The 17899-nt window shown below is 34.8% G+C and overlaps 2 protein-coding genes across 5 annotated transcripts in view; both read left to right on the forward strand.

The window, feature by feature from the left end:
* Tm2 (Tropomyosin 2) lies at nt 1–11376 on the forward strand. 2 transcript variants are annotated; one of them, XR_008405340.1, is made up of 8 exons: nt 1–149; nt 5623–5790; nt 6251–6510; nt 6933–7050; nt 8427–8528; nt 9117–9294; nt 9956–10704; nt 11114–11376. XR_008405340.1 is itself a non-coding variant. In XM_053755652.1 (7 exons), exons 2-7 carry the CDS (start codon nt 5677–5679, stop codon nt 11194–11196), a joined length of 855 nt encoding a protein of 284 aa, XP_053611627.1. In that variant the 5' UTR covers nt 2–149; nt 5623–5676; the 3' UTR covers nt 11197–11376. The 2 variants fall into 2 exon arrangements, 1 of the variants encoding a protein (XP_053611627.1); XM_053755652.1 differs by lacking the exon at nt 9956–10704 and having other exon boundaries at nt 2–149.
* A 105-nt stretch (nt 11377–11481) lies between these two features.
* Nucleotides 11482–17899, forward strand: part of Syt4 (Synaptotagmin 4) — a 31520-nt gene continuing 25102 nt past the window's right edge. For all 3 annotated transcript variants that reach the window (XM_053755649.1, XM_053755651.1, XM_053755650.1), the window contains exon 1: nt 11482–12020. In XM_053755649.1, the coding sequence (XP_053611624.1) occupies nt 11969–12020 (52 nt within the window). In that variant the 5' untranslated portion in view covers nt 11482–11968. The remainder of the gene's footprint in view (nt 12021–17899) is intronic.

Here is a 17899-nt window from a genome sequence, read left to right on the forward strand (position 1 = left end):
GCGGTTGGACAGTGTGGCGTGGTTGCGATGGCGGATCGGAATCCTGGATTTTTGGCACCGAAAATAGTCGCGCGGGCGCGCGGTGGAGCCGCGAGAGAAGCGGCCGCGCAGTGCGTGTCGCTCCGCCGTGTGAACAGCTCGCTCGTGAGGTGAGTGGTGTCGGGCCAAGCTGTGGGCCAGGAGTCCTGGCGCTCCGCCCCGCGCCCCCGCCCCCAGCAGCTTGGATACTCAACAGGACCTTCAGGACATCGCCAACTCACGGTGTGTGATTAAGTGACTAGTGGCGTGAAGTGTGGAGTATCCAAGCTTCTGGAGTGGTGCTGCAGCCTATATTTGGTGTGTGGATTATATTTTGCGTTTCGTGGTGGCATTAGTTATGACAATGACGAGTTAGAGCGTACAAGTGTTCGGTGTGCGTTTCCCGCGCAAGTGACTCGGGTTTCAGATCTCGGCCGCGCTGAAAATAGCGGTGGGTCTCGCGCCGCCCACGCTCCGCGCGCTGCCCTATTGCGGCGAGCTGACTGTAACTTCAGCATTCGTTTAGCGAGATGAGGAAACTCGTCTCGCTTTTTATTTAGACACAGATTCGCCCCATATATCATGTAATTAGGACACCGGATACCAACATTCTTATGAGCAAAATGCAATACAAAATGAAATAAGAAACGAAATCTTATTTAATTTTGTATTGCATTTTGTAGGCTTGATTTAACGTTTTTTTGAGAAAGAACTTTTGAATTACTTGGTTTCGATAGAATGTTTAAGTGGTGTAGTAAATTGAAAGAAAATAAAAAACGAAAGACGCATCCAAATATTGTAGAAAAAAAGGTACACAAGAATAGTAACAGTCATATTTTTAGCAATAAAAAAAAATATTTAGAAAAATATTTATTTTGCATTACAAATTTTGGATATCACTGTAATCGAAAAGGACGTTAAAAATGTATTAAAAAATCGGGGACCTTTTAGCAACGGGCATACAAGATATTAAAGTCTGAAGTTATCAGTCAGGAGGAGCGCACTTTTCAGACGTTGAATAGGAATTTTGGCACTTGGCAATGGTTCAAAGACTGTTAGGAAAATATTCGGGACGTGTGACGTCACATCACTAATGCCATATAATAGTCTGACTAAAACAGAAATAGTAATTAATTTACTTTTAAAGTTAACTCAGGTGATTGCTACTTTTAACTGTACAGTTTAATATACTCCTTTAAATCGTGTTGAGCGCTTTTCTTTAGTCTGCGTGCCTTAAAAACATCGGATAAGGCAACCCTCACAAATCAGGGCCGTGCTAGGAAAGATCGTGTTCGTATACAATGTATACATTGATATTTCTTTTTATTCTTGCGGAAATACGGCCCTGCCACGTCCCTAATAAAATAAAAATAAATATATTAGGACAAATCACACAGACTGAGTTAGCCCCAAAGTAAGTTCGAGACTTGTGTTATGGGATACTAACTCAACGATGCTGTATATTTTATACAACAAATACAGATATATAAATAAACTTCTAAGACCCGGGAGAATCAGAAAAATATTCAATCGTGATCCGACCGGGGATCGAACCCGTGACCTCTCGGTTCAGAGGCAAGCACTTTACCACTGCGCCACTGAGGTTCGTCAAATGTTAGGGTAAATTTTTCGTTTTGGTAAGCACGGTCAGTGTTCATCGTGATGAGAGCTTCACCAATACAGTTATACCTTTTACTGTAAGTAGGAGAGGTTGGCCAACAGATAAAAGGGATTGCAACAGATGGATCTTGGCTTAAAAAGTCCTTGAAACTCTGGCTTACCTATAGTTTCCGATTTTTTTATTAGTCTCACTGCTAAGCTATTTGTATTCCATATATTCCACACCTAAATATTTCAATTTTAATATTTAAATTATAAGAATGAATTTATAATGTAATAAAACGTTATTCACAAGCATCAAATTACTTACATTACACTACGGGTGTGTAACCCGTTTCGAATTTGGTGTCAAAGTTTTTACAAAAACATACACAATTACTTCAATGTTTTACAAAAGTTTATAAGATTATATGTGACGTTCCACAGATAAAAGCTAAGTACTCAAAAACTATTCAGATTAGAAATGCATAAAACTCGTCGATAATGTACCTTCGCCCGTGGATATAAATTTAATTTGAGAGACGGAGGTCTCTGCCCAGAAGTGGGATCTAAATGGCTGTTAATAATAATTTTACTCAAAGATTAGTTATTAATTGTCTATTATTTCTATTTTTATCTTGTTTTGTTTCCATTTTGCTACAAAGACAAATTGCCTACCTAAATTTGTACTACATAGATGTATGAAGCTATGTTGATTTGAACTAAACATGCAAACTTATTCAAGTAATTGAAAATATAGTATTTTTTATACTTACTAATCTCTGAAACTAACAGTTATTTTGTTAGACTTTATATGTAGTAAAGATCCGCAGTTGTATAGAATAATCTTCATAAATCGTCTTCAAGCAAAACTTATTAGCTTGAATGAAATTTTTAGTTACAAAATTGAACTGAACTTGACATGTACAACTAAAATATATATATTTTTGTAATATTCGAAGAATATTTTCATTAATACTGGCATGAAACAACTTTTCTTTCGTTCTCATTTTTTTCACAGTCTCCAGTGAAATCTGTCGAACATTTAATTTTCGAACAACAGCTGTTCGTTCCGTTTATTTCTGCTAAGCGGCCAGTGCTAGGAATAGTTCCGACGTCATGTGGTATTTTCGCATCACTGGCGAATGTTCTCACTTTATTCTAGTTTTTATGCTTCACGTATTTTGAGGTTTCTCTGTTTTACAAACGCAGAACCTGTTTTATTACTGAAAATACTGTTTATTTTGTTCGTTTTTATTAACATAATAACTGCGGACATCAATCGAGAGACACATGTGATACATAAACTGAAAAATACTATTAATCAAAAACTTTTAGTACTTTATTGTATTAAAAAAACATAAACAACTTACTAACAACATAGGTATATTTAACTTAAGTGTTTATATAGAATAGATATCACTCAAGATCAGTTTCAACTTTCTCCCAAAATAGTTTTGTTACATTTCATACATGAAGAACAACCGAGTGGTTAGTAGATAAAACCACTAGGTACCAACCAATATAATTAAAAACAAAATTCACACACACATAAATACAAAATTACCCACTATTTTTATATTATAAGGCTGTCTATTATTTCTACTGTTCATTTAAAATTGATTGAAATGTTATCATCATCACGAATAAACGTATCCGAAAGAATCTCGGGAGAGTTCGCCGACAATATTAAAACATTACGTCCTAGTTACCTCATAATTGAATATAACGCGTTATTTCGAGCTATCGTTACGGCCGTGTTCGCTTCGTAAACAAACGCCCACGGCTTATCTCCTTATTGAAATACTTATGTCCATCATATTCATTAAGTAATTGGCAGAAATATAGTAAGTGTTGACCGAAGTTAGTGTACCTCTGTGGCGTAGCGGTCACAACGCTCGTCCGCTATTTGGAGGTCTTGGGATCGATCACGGCGCGAATGGATATTTTGTTTGCGGTTGTTTTTGTGACCATATGTTTTTGTGAGCAAATATGGGCTGCTGAGTTTTTGTACTTTATTTAGATATATCGTTGAAAAATCGCATCTAATTTGGAGTATTCTTCACATGAGTATTCGCAGGCTGTTACATAGATGGCGAAATATTCATGGAAGTGCAAAATTTTTGTGTAATTCTTATTTTAAAGATTGTCAAATATTGCAAGTTTATAGTTCCGTCTAAGCAAATGAGTTTGCATACCAATCTGACTGTACATTACAGTGGTTCACATTGACTATGCGCCTTGCCTCAAATTATTCTCCATTTGCGTCTGATAAAAAATATAAGGGATTAATTGGATGGAAAAGATGACACCAGTAAAATATATTATTGTATTCTCTGAAATTAACTATCCTTCGGAGAATATTTGTTATGTGTTTTTTTGCCATACATTCAGAAGGGAAGCTGCTATTTTAGAGCCTGGAATTTCCACGAGAGCGAACCCCATTTGAAAATATGAGAACGCCTATTTATTTCTTTATTTTGAGCAACAAGTTACAATAACACAGGCCCTTATAGGCTAACGTACGTTGTGAGGCGCGGATATCCCACACAACACACACATATATCACAGCGTACATCACAGATTAAGTCCACTAGACCACTGTGCATGGGTGTGGCATAATTATTTCAGGCATAATTCGAGGCAATTATGATGCAGCCCAGTGCTGCCATTTGGCGGAATGCCAGAAACTATATACAGAAATATACAGATCTAGTTAAATTTTGATACGAATATATTAGATAGCTGTTAGACGTAAGTTCAAGGAATCAATTATTTAGGGACATAATAAAAATAAATCCTGAAGACCACTTTGTTAGGACTAAACTTAAATAATAAAGGAATTTAATATATCTACACACAATATATCTTTTCTCTAAAACAGTTCATAGCCACTAAAACTTAATGTGAGTGAAATCAAGCATTATATAAATCTAACACGACAAAAAAATACATTCAAAAAAAAAAAACGGTAGAAAGAAAATACATTTAATGGGAGAACTTTGCGCAGCAGTGGGACAATAGGGGTTAACAAAAAAATACACACTGAAAATTCTGTAAGAAAACCTGCAGATTTACCGAAAATAGATATGGTAATCTGGCTCGGAAAGTCCTAGGTTATATAAAAAGGGTAGTTCGCGAACTCCTGCCAACTGAGATAAAGTATTGGAGTTACACAACACAGCCCCGGGGAGAGCTGAACTAAGAACCGCGATTTATATTCTAGACAAATACACAATTATAATACACTAGGTTTTCCCCGCGGCTTCGCTCGTATTTAATTCCCATGAGAACAGTTATCAGTACGATATTTCCTTTTCCGTACTCGAAACTGTACGTATGCAAAATTTAAAGACGATTGATTGAGTAGATAATATGTGAAGTGGTGGCAAACAAAAAGTAGTTTTTTTTTTAAACCATTACTGAGTACTACTACACCACTTTTTTAAAAATCCATATTTTAATAAAAAAAAATTATCATCGCATCCTTTCAATGAAAACCACACAAAAACAAACGCATTTTCATGTCTTTTGTTACCACGCGATATTTATATCTAAGCGGAAAGAGATTTATGATATATTAAATGTAAAGTTAAATATAGAGTTATGTCCAAGCCCTCGTTGTGAATACGATGGTTCTCAGTAGTCTGTAACTCGCGGTTAAAATTAACTTTATGGATAACGTAAAGTTTGGTTTTATATCAGCAGTGAGTGCCTGACGTAAAATTAAACTTAAACATTACACTGGAAGGCAACTGGCAATATTTAGGGCTACTAAAATATAATGCTCCGTTACTCAAAGTCTGCATAAAGTAAATATTTGAAACTAGCAATGCCAAGAAAATGACGTTACGCATGTAGTTTATTAGTTAAGTAATGCGAATATAATATATGAGATAAATCTAAATATCTAATGATCGTATGAATCTAAAACTAATTTTAATTATAACAATTCGAAATATTCCGTTTGGATTTACTTGAAAGATTTTTTATTTTTTCTATCAGGCCAGTAACTGGCGTATTTTTTGACCGGACCGTCGTAGACACAAAGCCGCCACCATGGACGCGATCAAGAAGAAGATGCAGGCGATGAAGCTGGAGAAGGACAATGCCATGGACAAGGCAGATACCTGCGAACAACAGGCCAGGGACGCTAATCTCCGCGCCGAAAAGGTATTTATCTATGAAGAAAGAAAGTTTAGTATCGCTTCCAATAGCGAATAAAGTAGCGGTAGACTTAACAAGTGATTTTCATTCAACATAAGCATTGATTAATGAATATCACAAGATTACCTATTTTTGTTCATATTGTATAACAAAGTTTTGTACAAAAATGACATTTTTGTCACAAGATTATTGTCAGAGAGAGATCTGGCTTCATTCAACGCGTGGCAAAAAACCTGTAAGTAAACTGTTACTGAGTTTCGTCTACATCTAAAACGCTAAGATATTATAAGATAACAATATCTTATTTTCGTAGTCTGCGGTCTACGTGTACTATTGTGTTTGTACTATGTTCTACGACGTAGACCATTATGGTTGTGGACCTAAATAGGACCTCGATACAGCAATATTTATCTTTTACTGGCATTTTTGTGATCCCACGTAACTATTCAATGCGTTTCTACCCCAGGTCAACGAGGAAGTCCGTGAGCTCCAGAAGAAGCTCGCACAAGTGGAAGAGGACCTCACAGTCAACAAGAACAAGCTGGAACAGGCCAACAAAGACCTAGAGGAGAAGGAGAAGCTCCTGGCCACCACCGAGGCGGAGGTCGCCGCCCTCAACAGGAAGGTGCAGCAGATTGAGGAGGACCTGGAGAAGTCAGAGGAGAGGTCCGGCACAGCCCAGCAGAAACTGCTCGAAGCGCAACAGTCCGCTGACGAGAACAACCGGTTAGTGTTGTGAAGTAATTTTGAGAATCGTAGTACTTGAAGTAAATTAGTAAGTCGATGGGTTGATGTCGCTTAATACGAGATTCATTCATTCTAAAAGTTACTATGATTATATCATTTTTATCTATGAACAAGTTGGCAGAAAACTAGTGCTTCCTTTCAAACTCGAAAATATATTCTGTAGATCTTACCTTTTCCTATTTGAAGTCTCGGTTATTAAATAAAGACATAACGGACTAAGTCTAAATAAATAAATACGTAAAAATATCATGAGCATGGTCTAGAAACTAAATATTGTCGTTGACATAAATATTACTGAGTTGTTATTAATATTGTGAGGAGCGTATTCAACAGTTCTATATATTTTTTGCGTCTAAGTGTTTTTATGTAGATTTAAATAAAATGTCTTTCCCTATTTCCAGTATGTGCAAAGTATTAGAGAACAGAGCACAACAAGACGAGGAACGCATGGACCAACTCACCAACCAGCTGAAGGAAGCCCGTCTACTGGCTGAGGACGCCGACGGCAAGTCTGATGAGGTGAATATAGTATTGAACTTTTTATAGCGCCATTTATAAAATAAACTTAAGTTTTATCTAGGTATTCACGAGCGCAAAGGCAATTACATCAAAATCCGATCAGATTTTGCCTAAAAATGTAACAAAATTCTCTGAAACTTTAATAAAATGTCTCAATTTATTGGCTCTCAACTCAATGGTTCTAGGTATAATAAAAATAAATAAGGCTACTGTGAACGTAGAACGAATGTTTGTCACGGAGTAAGTCATTGTACCAAAATGGTTTACAAAAATGAAATATTTTCTTTAGACGCGTACTAATATCAAAAAATGGCCACAATTCGACATTTTATTCTTATTCACTAGTTTTTGTACGAACAACGCTGTACCTATTATAACATGGAGTATTTTTTCTATTAATATAATATCTGTTTGTTTTTGATCCGTAATGTTATTACGACGTCGTTATTTCAGTTTCATGAAATTCGAAACACAGTAACCTAATAAAACGCCTCCACGATCAAACTCCCACTACACAATTAATTGAAAACAGTATACTCGAATTGAAAACACAACACGATAATAGCAACATTTTGAGCTGTTACAGAATTGTTACAGTCATTTATTATTCACTCATTTGGTTATTATATAATTTATTATAATAATACACAACGGTGTTAGTAAATTATATATATAATAGGTAATTCATTAATAAACAATTCGGATAAGATGTTGAGCTTGTGAAATAAGAGCAGAGTTAGAATCATGGCTCTTCTGTGTACATGTGATTTGATACCTCAGACACTGCTAGCCACGTTTTTGACAACCTCGTTGGTTCGATAACGATCGGGTCATGATGGAAAATGATCATTTTCTGATTGGCCCGGGTCTTGTGTTTATCTATATATGTATTTGTTATAAAATATATTATCGTTGAGATGGTATCCCATAACACAATTCTCGAACTTACTTTGGGGCTAGCTCATTCTATGTGATTTGTCCTTATATATTTATTTATATTTATATATTTATTATTTAAAATTATTTATTTTTTTCAAGTAATTATTTATTATTATTATTTAAAAAAATAAAAAATATGTGGTCATCAGAATAATGTTATTTTGGATCCTTGTGTCCTGCTGTTTCGTTCCAGGGCTAATCGTATGTGGAATACGTTCGGCACTATTCATATACTTAGTGGCTAAAAATTTTTATTTTTAATCACTTGATATTTTTTCCTGCTAAGTATGTGACATTTAGTTAACGGGTACCTAGGGTACTTTATCCCGAAACTCCTACGAGAGTGAAGCCCCTACGCGCAGCTAACTAGCTAACAATATAGGAGTAGTAGGTATTTAGAATAATAAATTTGCTAAAATTTATCGTCTGTTGCTCAGGTATCACGTAAGCTGGCCTTCGTTGAAGACGAGCTGGAGGTAGCTGAGGACCGAGTCAAATCTGGAGACGCCAAGATCTCAGAACTTGAGGAAGAATTAAAGGTACGACACTGGACTAAAAGCTTAGCAACATTTTCATTATTCCATTTATTTACATTTAAATCTCAAGTTAAACTATGCCAGGTCAAAATCAACTATTACGATCTGTGAGGAAAGAAAAAATTTTTAACACCCGACGCAAAAAGAGGGTTGTTATAAGTTTAACGTGTCTGTCTGTGTATCTGTCTGTGTCATCGTAGCTCCCAAACGGATTTTTATGTCATAGATTATTCCGAGTGTTGTTCCGAATGTTTCATAAAAATAGGTTCAGTCGTTCAAAAGTTGTAGCGAAATGAATATTGAAAGTCAGTTTTTTTTTTAATTTCTCTTACTAATAATTAACATATTATAATTATAAAGATAATAAGATTTGATACCCGTGTTAATTGATCAATGTTCATATAGCCCATCCTCGTTACCCATCAATTGGTATGGCCAGTTAAATAGTACCAGTTAAATAATCATCCAAAAAATAATAAAAAAGTTCTAACAATGGTGTTAGTTATTTATAAGATAAGAGAGACGTAAATAATATTCTTCAGTAACGAAAACGGTTCAATTCATCAAATTAATAACAATCTGCCCCGTCAGGTCGTAGGTAACTCCCTAAAATCCCTGGAGGTGTCAGAGGAGAAGGCGAACCAGCGTGTTGAGGAGTTCAAGAAGCAGCTGAAGACCCTCACCAGCAAACTGAAGGAGGCCGAAGCCCGCGCCGAGTTCGCGGAGAAGACGGTGAAGAAACTGCAGAAGGAGGTCGACAGGCTCGAAGGTAGGTCGCTTGATAACAAATTTATTGAGGAAGGGAAAGTTGGTTATTTTTTTTTAGGTGATTTTAAATGGACCAATATAATTTAGTAAGTTAAATTAGATAGCTGTGAATAGAGCCCATAAAAGAATCGATAAAGTTGGTTTTATTACGATTATTACAAACAATTGCAATTTGTTGCACAGTGTCTAGCATTATTAAACAAAATTTTAATATGTTAAACACATTTTTTGTTAAAATCGCCTAAAAAAGTAATATCATCAAGAGCTAAAAAATATTCTTTAATTGGCAAAAAGTGTGGCAAAATTGATTAAACAAAAAAACTCTAACAAGGATTTGCAAAGAGAATATTATGACTTCTCCTGCACAGCTTTTTAATTCGTTCAACATGTACAAACTTATATACATATAACTTTTTATTAATATCAATGCTGACGTACAATAGAATTTATTGATATTGTTTAATTTGGTATAACATAATTTGTGTAATCAATGTCAGACATTTTTTTTGTATCTACTTTTGTAAAATGCATTTTAATTGAAGAAGATTCTTCTTGTCGATGTTATTTTTTGAACAATCTTTGGTAGTATAGCAAACTTTTCTACTTTGTCTTTTAACAGCTAAATCTGTGAATTATCTATTATCAAATGCCACGTTTTGCAGACTGCTTGTTCAACGAGAAAGAAAAATACAAGGCCATATGCGATGACCTGGACGGCACATTCGCTGAGTTGACGGGATACTAACCCCCTAGCAGCACTTATTTTAAGACAAAACCGTCCATAATTCAATCCCTTAAAGTCCATTTTTAGATCGACAATTAGCGGCCCCGAAAACACCCGTCCAATTGCCGAAGAACATTTAGCAATGACGGATTCGAGTTTAAATATCGCCTTCTTATTAACAAACCTAAAGTTTAGGATTGTCGCGTGTAGACGTTCTAACTTACGTAGCGTTGCGGACAATTCTTTAAATACTAACAGCCTTACTACAAAACAAAACCTAGAATAAAAATCTTCCCAAGCACATTATTGTCTGCCCATGACGAAATAGAAACCCCAGGTGTCCAACTATAAAATTGGCGGATAATAAACCAGTCTACCAGAGCTTTGGTTGTCGAAACACGTACGGACGGAGACGTCCCGGAGAGTATCTCCGTATTTTAGACGTGTTTCAATAGAATTTCGTTAGGTATTCAATTTTGGATCAAATTCAGATTTCGTTAATGCAATTTTATTGTTTTTTTTTTAAATACATTTCCTTCGCTCTGGTTTTTGCACTAATGTATAAGCAATGTCAAAAATTTTGAAAAGTTTTATATATAAGGCTATATACATTTTTACGCCCTGCTTTCTGTGTTGTCACTAACCCGTCTTACGCTTGCTGCTACCGCCGAGGACCATGCTTGGAAGGTATTCTATTTTCTAATATTTTCTATTAAAATATTTCTCTAAAGCAAACCGCTTGTGCTATAAATTGATACTTAAAATAAAATGATTTAACCGTTTAATGTCTTCATGTTTTACTTTAGGTCATTTGTGTTATTGATTTTCACATTGCACGTATGGTAACTTCATCTTAGGGCCTATGAGATGAGATGATCTGACCAGAACAAAAAAGGACTAATGTTTGGCTAAATTCTAGTCAATAAATTGTCAAGAAATGTCCATAAATATCAATGAAATATGGATAAATCATGGATAATGTTATCTCATTTTTTCTGTTATGTAAAAAAATTACAATACAATATAGACTAGATACGATCGTAGTGGAAAATGTACTGTCTGAAACAAATGTTATAAAAATATATGTTATATTTAGACGAGCTGGGCATCAACAAGGATCGGTACAAGAGCTTGGCTGACGAAATGGACTCCACCTTCGCTGAGCTGGCCGGCTACTAAACACCGAACCAACCAAACAGACAGACATACATTCACACATCCACACACAGTACAATACGCACACCAGCGCAGCTACACTCTACAGCGACACAAATACGTTAGTACACGTGATGTAATGATATTTATTAATATTTTATGTAAATTTATTTACGATTTTCAATAAAATTAATTTATAACATCTATGAGTATTTCTTTAAATCTTTCAAATGTTGAAAACATATCGAAAATATTAAAGTATCTATTTAGGATATATGCAGTTACTTAGAATACACTAATAATAGGTCTGTAGCCTATAAATACGACTAACTTGTGTTAAAAGTCTTAAAACTGCCAAAGTTTCCTTTTACATTTTGTGTCATGTCATTACACAATATACTTTTCGTTGAATTCATTTTCGGACCAAGTTCGTCTCCATCTTCCCAAGTAATTTTAACGACAAATTAATTGAGATTCAATTTGTTCTGATCAATAGGACGTGACGCAAACTGGGGACATCAAAATCATTCTGTCACCTGTCAAATGACGTCTTTCCTTTTCAAAATGGCGGCCTTAATTTCGCGCGTGCGTTCAAAACCTTTCCGTACGCATGCGCGAGATTCCAATGCCTAGATTAAAATCGATAGTGCAACACAGTCAACAGTCTGTTGGGCTCTCGATAACCCTTGTTTTTTTGTGAATTAGAGGGTATTTTGGAGGGCTTTTTTGGGTGAATTTGTGATCAAAAACCGTCAAGGTGTCGGTGTCGAGCAGTGTATTGCCGGGAGCTATTACAATGAAGATGCTGGCACCGCACGATGGGCCTGATATCTCGCCCGTCGACTCTTGTAAGTAAAACAACACATATTTCTTTAAGGTACTCTTATTTATTCATATTAATTTCACGAGATGAATTATTTGGGTTTTAAGTTACGATGTAAAGCTGTTTTTGAAATAGGGTTGTTATAATGCGACAAGGGATGAATTGATGCGCAATATAATTTTATATGAAAACCTTTTTATATGTAAAGGGTACATAGTTATATTAATGGATTCATGTCGCTACGGGGAGGTTGCCTTTTAGTCGATATTATTTTATTTGTTTTCTATATTTTTGTATGGTATTCTTAAGTTCTATTGTTATGTAGAATGTTATTACTTAAACCATATCTGTAAAGTATTTACGTTGTAATGTTAACTTCAAACTAAATATTTTCAAATTGCGTAATATGTCATAATTTATTGTTTATAATAATAGTTAGGTACCTAGTTATATACTTATTATTTCATAACGATTAGCGCTAGATATTAATATGATATTAAAGAACGTGCTAACGTTATATGCACTCATAAGGATTTTAGGATGCCATCTCCTAAAATCCTTATGAGTGCATATGTACGGAACTCTTTTTCCGAAACTAAATTGTTCGTCTGTCAATGATCAAACGAAATCTTATTTTTTATATGTACTTGTATTTAATTTCATATATTATATATCTCGACTAATTATTTATTTCATCTTTCCTATCGTGGTGTGATTGTTAAAACGTGTGTCAAACTTAATCCAAGTCGCCTAAAGGCATCTGAAGGGACTTTTGCGACTCCATACCAACATCTAGTGGCAAATATTCGCTTATACACTAGTAAACTAAGTAGTCTACCAGCGGTTTCCTCACGATCTTTTTCTTCACCGAAGACAAATGACGGACGATCTATGAAAACTACAATATATGAGTCATTGGTAACATATAAGTATGTGACATGAAAAGGATTCGAACTCATTCACGTTCGTTGAACGTTTCATTCAACAACTTGTCTAGTTGTCCTTCAGTCATTCAATTGAATGCCGTTTGATGGACGGGCTTGCCTTTTGAATTCAATGGCTGCGACATTTACACTTGGCTTATAAATGAAGTGAGTAATTACAGTTTTTTTTTACGAACAGTAATTGTATTATTATAATTATAGTTATTGCACAGGTAGCAAGACTATCTATGCAAGAAAACTTTGATCAATGTTTATAATACTTAAATTATAAGGATACTGGCTTTTGAACGTGGCATCGCCCGCGTTTAGGTATTATTTTCTAGTTCTAAGCAACGTATCGCTATAAAACCTATACTAGATTTTAAGTTACACGACTGTGAAAACCACATTAAATTCCATCCAGTAGTTTTTGCGTGATGCGCCAGCAAACATACAGACGAAACATTCAAAAACAAAATGGTTTTGGCTTCGATTAGTTCCATATTGGACCCCTAATGATTTATCTTTAACATGTACAGACATAGCCCACTTGAAGCACTTATATTTTTCCGATAGCGATTCCGAGGAATTAGTAATTAATTTGTGTAGTTTCATCATAGATAAAGGAAATATTGGGTTTCATGTACTGTTGTTTATAAAATAAAATAAAATAAAATAAACAAAATCAAATCGTTTATTCAGAAATTATGCCTTCACTGGCACTTTTTTAAAATTAAGTAATTCATATTCTTCAAAAAAAAAAAAAAATATTCTAAATTAAACAATATTTCCAAAGCTACAAACTATTAGCATTTCGGAACGACCACTGCTGAGAAGAAATGTCGAAATAAACATACAAACAGTACACGAAACTAATTACACAATCATCTGTGTACACGGCAGAAGTATGGTTTTCCGATACAGTAGGTATTGTGTTAGCAAGAAAACCAATTAGTTTCACGTGACCTAATTGAAATTTAATTAACATTGGATGTAATATTGTTTTAGAGTTTATTTGGATGCACAACATGCATACATAATTATCATATAATATCACAATCATTGCATTTACATTAATTATTACTGAAAAAGTCAAAGAAATGTCTCATAATCTGAACTTTTGGTTACATAGTTTATATATTATTGTTTATTGTTTCCATAAATATATATTGATATAAATCGCCTTGTAATATTTGATTTTTCTTGAATGAGAAATGCCCAGATTTTTGCCTTAGACCGAGATGGCCTTTGCCCCGCATGTCATCCGCATGGACATGTCATCAAAAGGTTTAAAAAATAAATTTTCTTCACATATCACTACGGACGATAAGTCCGTAGTTTTAAAAAAATCTTTTAATCATAATAATGCGAAAGTGAATTTACTATAATAATATAACAGAATTCGCAAACTATTAGTTAATTTGTCACACTCCGTCATTCTGTCCGTCAGTAATGCCGCACCCGACGCGCCGGATCCGGATATCCGCCATTTCCCACCGGCTTAGAGAGAGCTCACCGCGCAAATGAGATTACTGTTTTAATGCTCGCTATTTTTAATGACAAAGAGGATTAAATATTCCATTTTTAATGAAGACATCTTGTTTTACCGTGGAAATTCAGATTAGAACGCTATATCATCGAAAGTATACTGTTGGAGTTGGCCTCAGTCCGACGCAGCAGGGAAGAGCATCTCTTGCGCATTAAAAACAGTTTGAAAACATTATGTGATGTAATTTTTATCAAATCACGTAGTTTCAAGTGACGACCGTTACATAAATGCAGAAAAACTTATCCATGAGTACCCTACTAATATTATAAATGTGAAAGTTTGTGAGGATGTATATGTGTGTGTTTGTTACTCTTTCACGCAAAATCTACTGGACCGTTTGTTATGAAATTTGGTACACATGCAGAATATAACCTGGAGTAACACATGGGGTACTTTTTATTCCGAAATTCCCACGGTAGCGAAGACCCGGGGCACAGCTAGTATTTAATAAAAAATATAAAGAAACTCAACGTCCCCATCGCCTTGTCCTACAGCCGTAAATACCGATTGACAATATCGACATTGCTCGCAATTTCCACAATATTTCGCATAACATTTTGTATTCCACGCACCGCCTAGTCGCGTCTGCTATCTGGAGATGACCTCCAAAGATAGGCCAAGATATTTAGGCACGTGTCTTCAACATTTTCCATTGCAAACTTTATTATCACCTCGTACTTTACGCCAAATTTTACTTACGGAGACGTGTACTGTTTTACGAGAGTAGCATATTCTATTTGCAAAGATAAAGGCGAATTTGTAAGCTAAATATATATATATATATATATATATGTCTTTTTGATGTTATGGTAGTTATGATCAAAGTTTTCTTTCTCTCTCTCACCTTACGTGTCCCCGATTATATTCGAAGCAAACCCCGGGGCTCGCGTAATAAATAAACCTTTGAATTTTTAAGATTTTGCTCTATGATTTGGTTTAACTCTTTTGGAATATTATTGTTGCCTATTCGCTGTTAAGGCTATGTATCCCTTAATCGCCACGCATGATATTCAGGAAAGGATATGAAGTAGTCGTATTAGACAATATAAAATAATCGTTCGTTAAAAGCTAGGCTATATCCGCACGGCAGTTTGCTTATGCAATCTACCGTACAAGTAAAACAGAGTAATTATTATTAAGCGTTTATGGACAAAAATAACATAATATGTTATTATATATTATGTTAGTTAATTTTTTACGTTTATTTACTCTAGTTTGACCTATATATTTAAATTGTGAAATCAAAGAAGTTCGGAACTGAATTGTTTTGTGTTTTTCTTTTCAACGCTGTAATACCGCTAACGGAAAACTGGACTAGTCTTTTCATGCCACGCCGGCATGAGATATTTCTTGATTCTTATAAATGGAACCGCACAATATACTTGAAATCTAGGTCAAACAAAAAATGGATATTTTGTCAACCTCGGAACGCAGGCAGCAGACGATTTCCTAAAAGGTTTATTTCAACTTGAATATTTTTCTGCTTGGTGGAAATGAGATGTGATTGATTTATTATTTGCGCCATTTAATCAGCTATGATTTTGTATAACTTATACTATAAATTTTCATTATTATTTTCTTATATGAGCGAATTAAGTTTGTTTTTATTTTTGGGTTGCTTTTAAATTAGTTTAAGTCAAAAGAATACATTATTATTATTCTAATATATATGCTAACTTGTTGCGCGGAATTTCTGGATAAAAAGTACCTTATGTATTTATTATTCCACGTTATATTCTACCCGTGTACCAAATTTCATAACAATCGATTTAGTAGATTTTGCGTGAAAGAGTAACAAATATACAAACACACATACATCCTCACAAACTTTCGCATTTATAATAATAGTAGGTAGGACACGACAAAGTCTTTTCATTTGATACATTACTCGTTCAAGTGAGAATATGAAAATCCACCAATGAATTAATAAGGATCGAAATCACTCTGGTGGCGGCGTCGTGGGCCGGGTCGTGAGGTTCCCTCTATTATAGTTGAGCTACGCGTTGGCTGACCCATGCGTCAACTCGTGAACGGGTCCTGTCAGAGGAAACTGGTCATCTCGTTTCTCATATATTTTTGTGTAAGTTAATTGTGTAAGTTTTGATATACTTTTTGACTACGTACTTTGATGTACATTATGTAATTTGATATATTATTAGAAAAAAAATCTGGCATGATAGGAACCAACACTGTTCAAATGAGTTTCTTTTGACATTTCTTCTCAGCAGTGGTCGTTCCGAAATGCCAGTAGTTTGTAGCTTGTGAGAAATAACTATTTAATATAAAAATTGTCGTGAAAAAGTGCCTGTGAAGGTCTAATTTCTGAACAAATGATTTGAATTTGAATTTGAAATGGAAGATCCCTTCTTACAATATATCTGTAAAGTCTCGAATATTCGAATTGGATTCCCCGTGTGTGCTTTGAATATTCCATGTAATCTCCAGGGAAGATTGAAGATTGATTTAAACAGCCAGCGATTTGACTCGTGTTTTAGGTGTGTATTACGAAAATCGTCTTCTCGAATTTCAGAGAAAACAATGGATATATTTCTAGGACTTCACCGTAAAAAAATTTCGACGTGGTAGTGATTTTTCATTCAAAAAATAAGAACAATGTCTCGCTCATCTAGAAGTTTTTACCATTGCTTCTTCAGGTGTTAAGCGTCGAAGCTAGGGATAAAACTAAGAAAAAAATGTCGGATAATTATAGGTATAATTTGCAATAGAAGAATTTGTATATAGTTTCGTCAACCCACGGGAATAACTGGATGGTATGCTTAAGATTCAGACAAATATTTAAAAACTTTACATACATAAAACGAATTATTAAGTACTAGCTGCCCATCGCGGCTTCAAATATATACAAAAAGTCTATGTTACTCCTGAACGTTTCTTCTATATTTGTGCTAAATTTCATTAGGATCGGTCGCGTAGTATTGAGTTTATTCATTGCAAACCAAAACAAACCAAAATCTTTTCTCTTTAATCATAGTATGGATATGGATAAGTACCTAAGTATTATTTCAGTTACAAGTAGTACAAAATACAGTAGACGACCTCGATGGCGCAGTGGTAAAGTGCTTGCCTCTGAACCGAAAGGGCCCGGGTTCGATCCCCGGTCGGGTCATGATGGAAAATTATCTTTTTCTGATTGGCTCGGGTCTTGCAGTTACCTATGCAGTTAAGTGCATAGCGATAAAATTTATTTGGATAAAAACTGAATGAAGTTCTTCGTTCTAAGCATAGTAATGAATATATAATCGCATTTGGTTGGGGCACGCCATGACATAAAACTGACCACGTTAATCTGATTATGGCCCTTGATAACCAAGTTATCCAATTTAGCGGGGAATCGGGGGGTATCGTTACTTATTTTGTCGCAGACAGAAATTTAACATCGGATTTAATAAAATACGAGGAAGATTATTATAA

Source organism: Plodia interpunctella, chromosome 15 (assembly GCF_027563975.2).
Source record: "Plodia interpunctella isolate USDA-ARS_2022_Savannah chromosome 15, ilPloInte3.2, whole genome shotgun sequence".
In the NCBI taxonomy this organism is placed as follows: Eukaryota; Metazoa; Arthropoda; class Insecta; order Lepidoptera; family Pyralidae; genus Plodia; species Plodia interpunctella.

What these genes read in the sequence shown, in the direction of transcription:
- Tm2 (XM_053755652.1), top strand. Translation starts at nt 5,677, where the DNA reads ATGGACGCGATCAAGAAGAAGATGCAGGCGATGAAGCTGGAGAAGGAC. An exon ending in CCGACGGCAAGTCTGATGAG is followed by an intron (nt 7,051 to 8,426) that starts GTGAATATAGTA and finishes TCTGTTGCTCAG; the next exon opens with GTATCACGTAAGCTGGCCTT. An exon ending in GGAGGTCGACAGGCTCGAAG is followed by an intron (nt 9,295 to 11,113) that starts GTAGGTCGCTTG and finishes TGTTATATTTAG; the next exon opens with ACGAGCTGGGCATCAACAAG.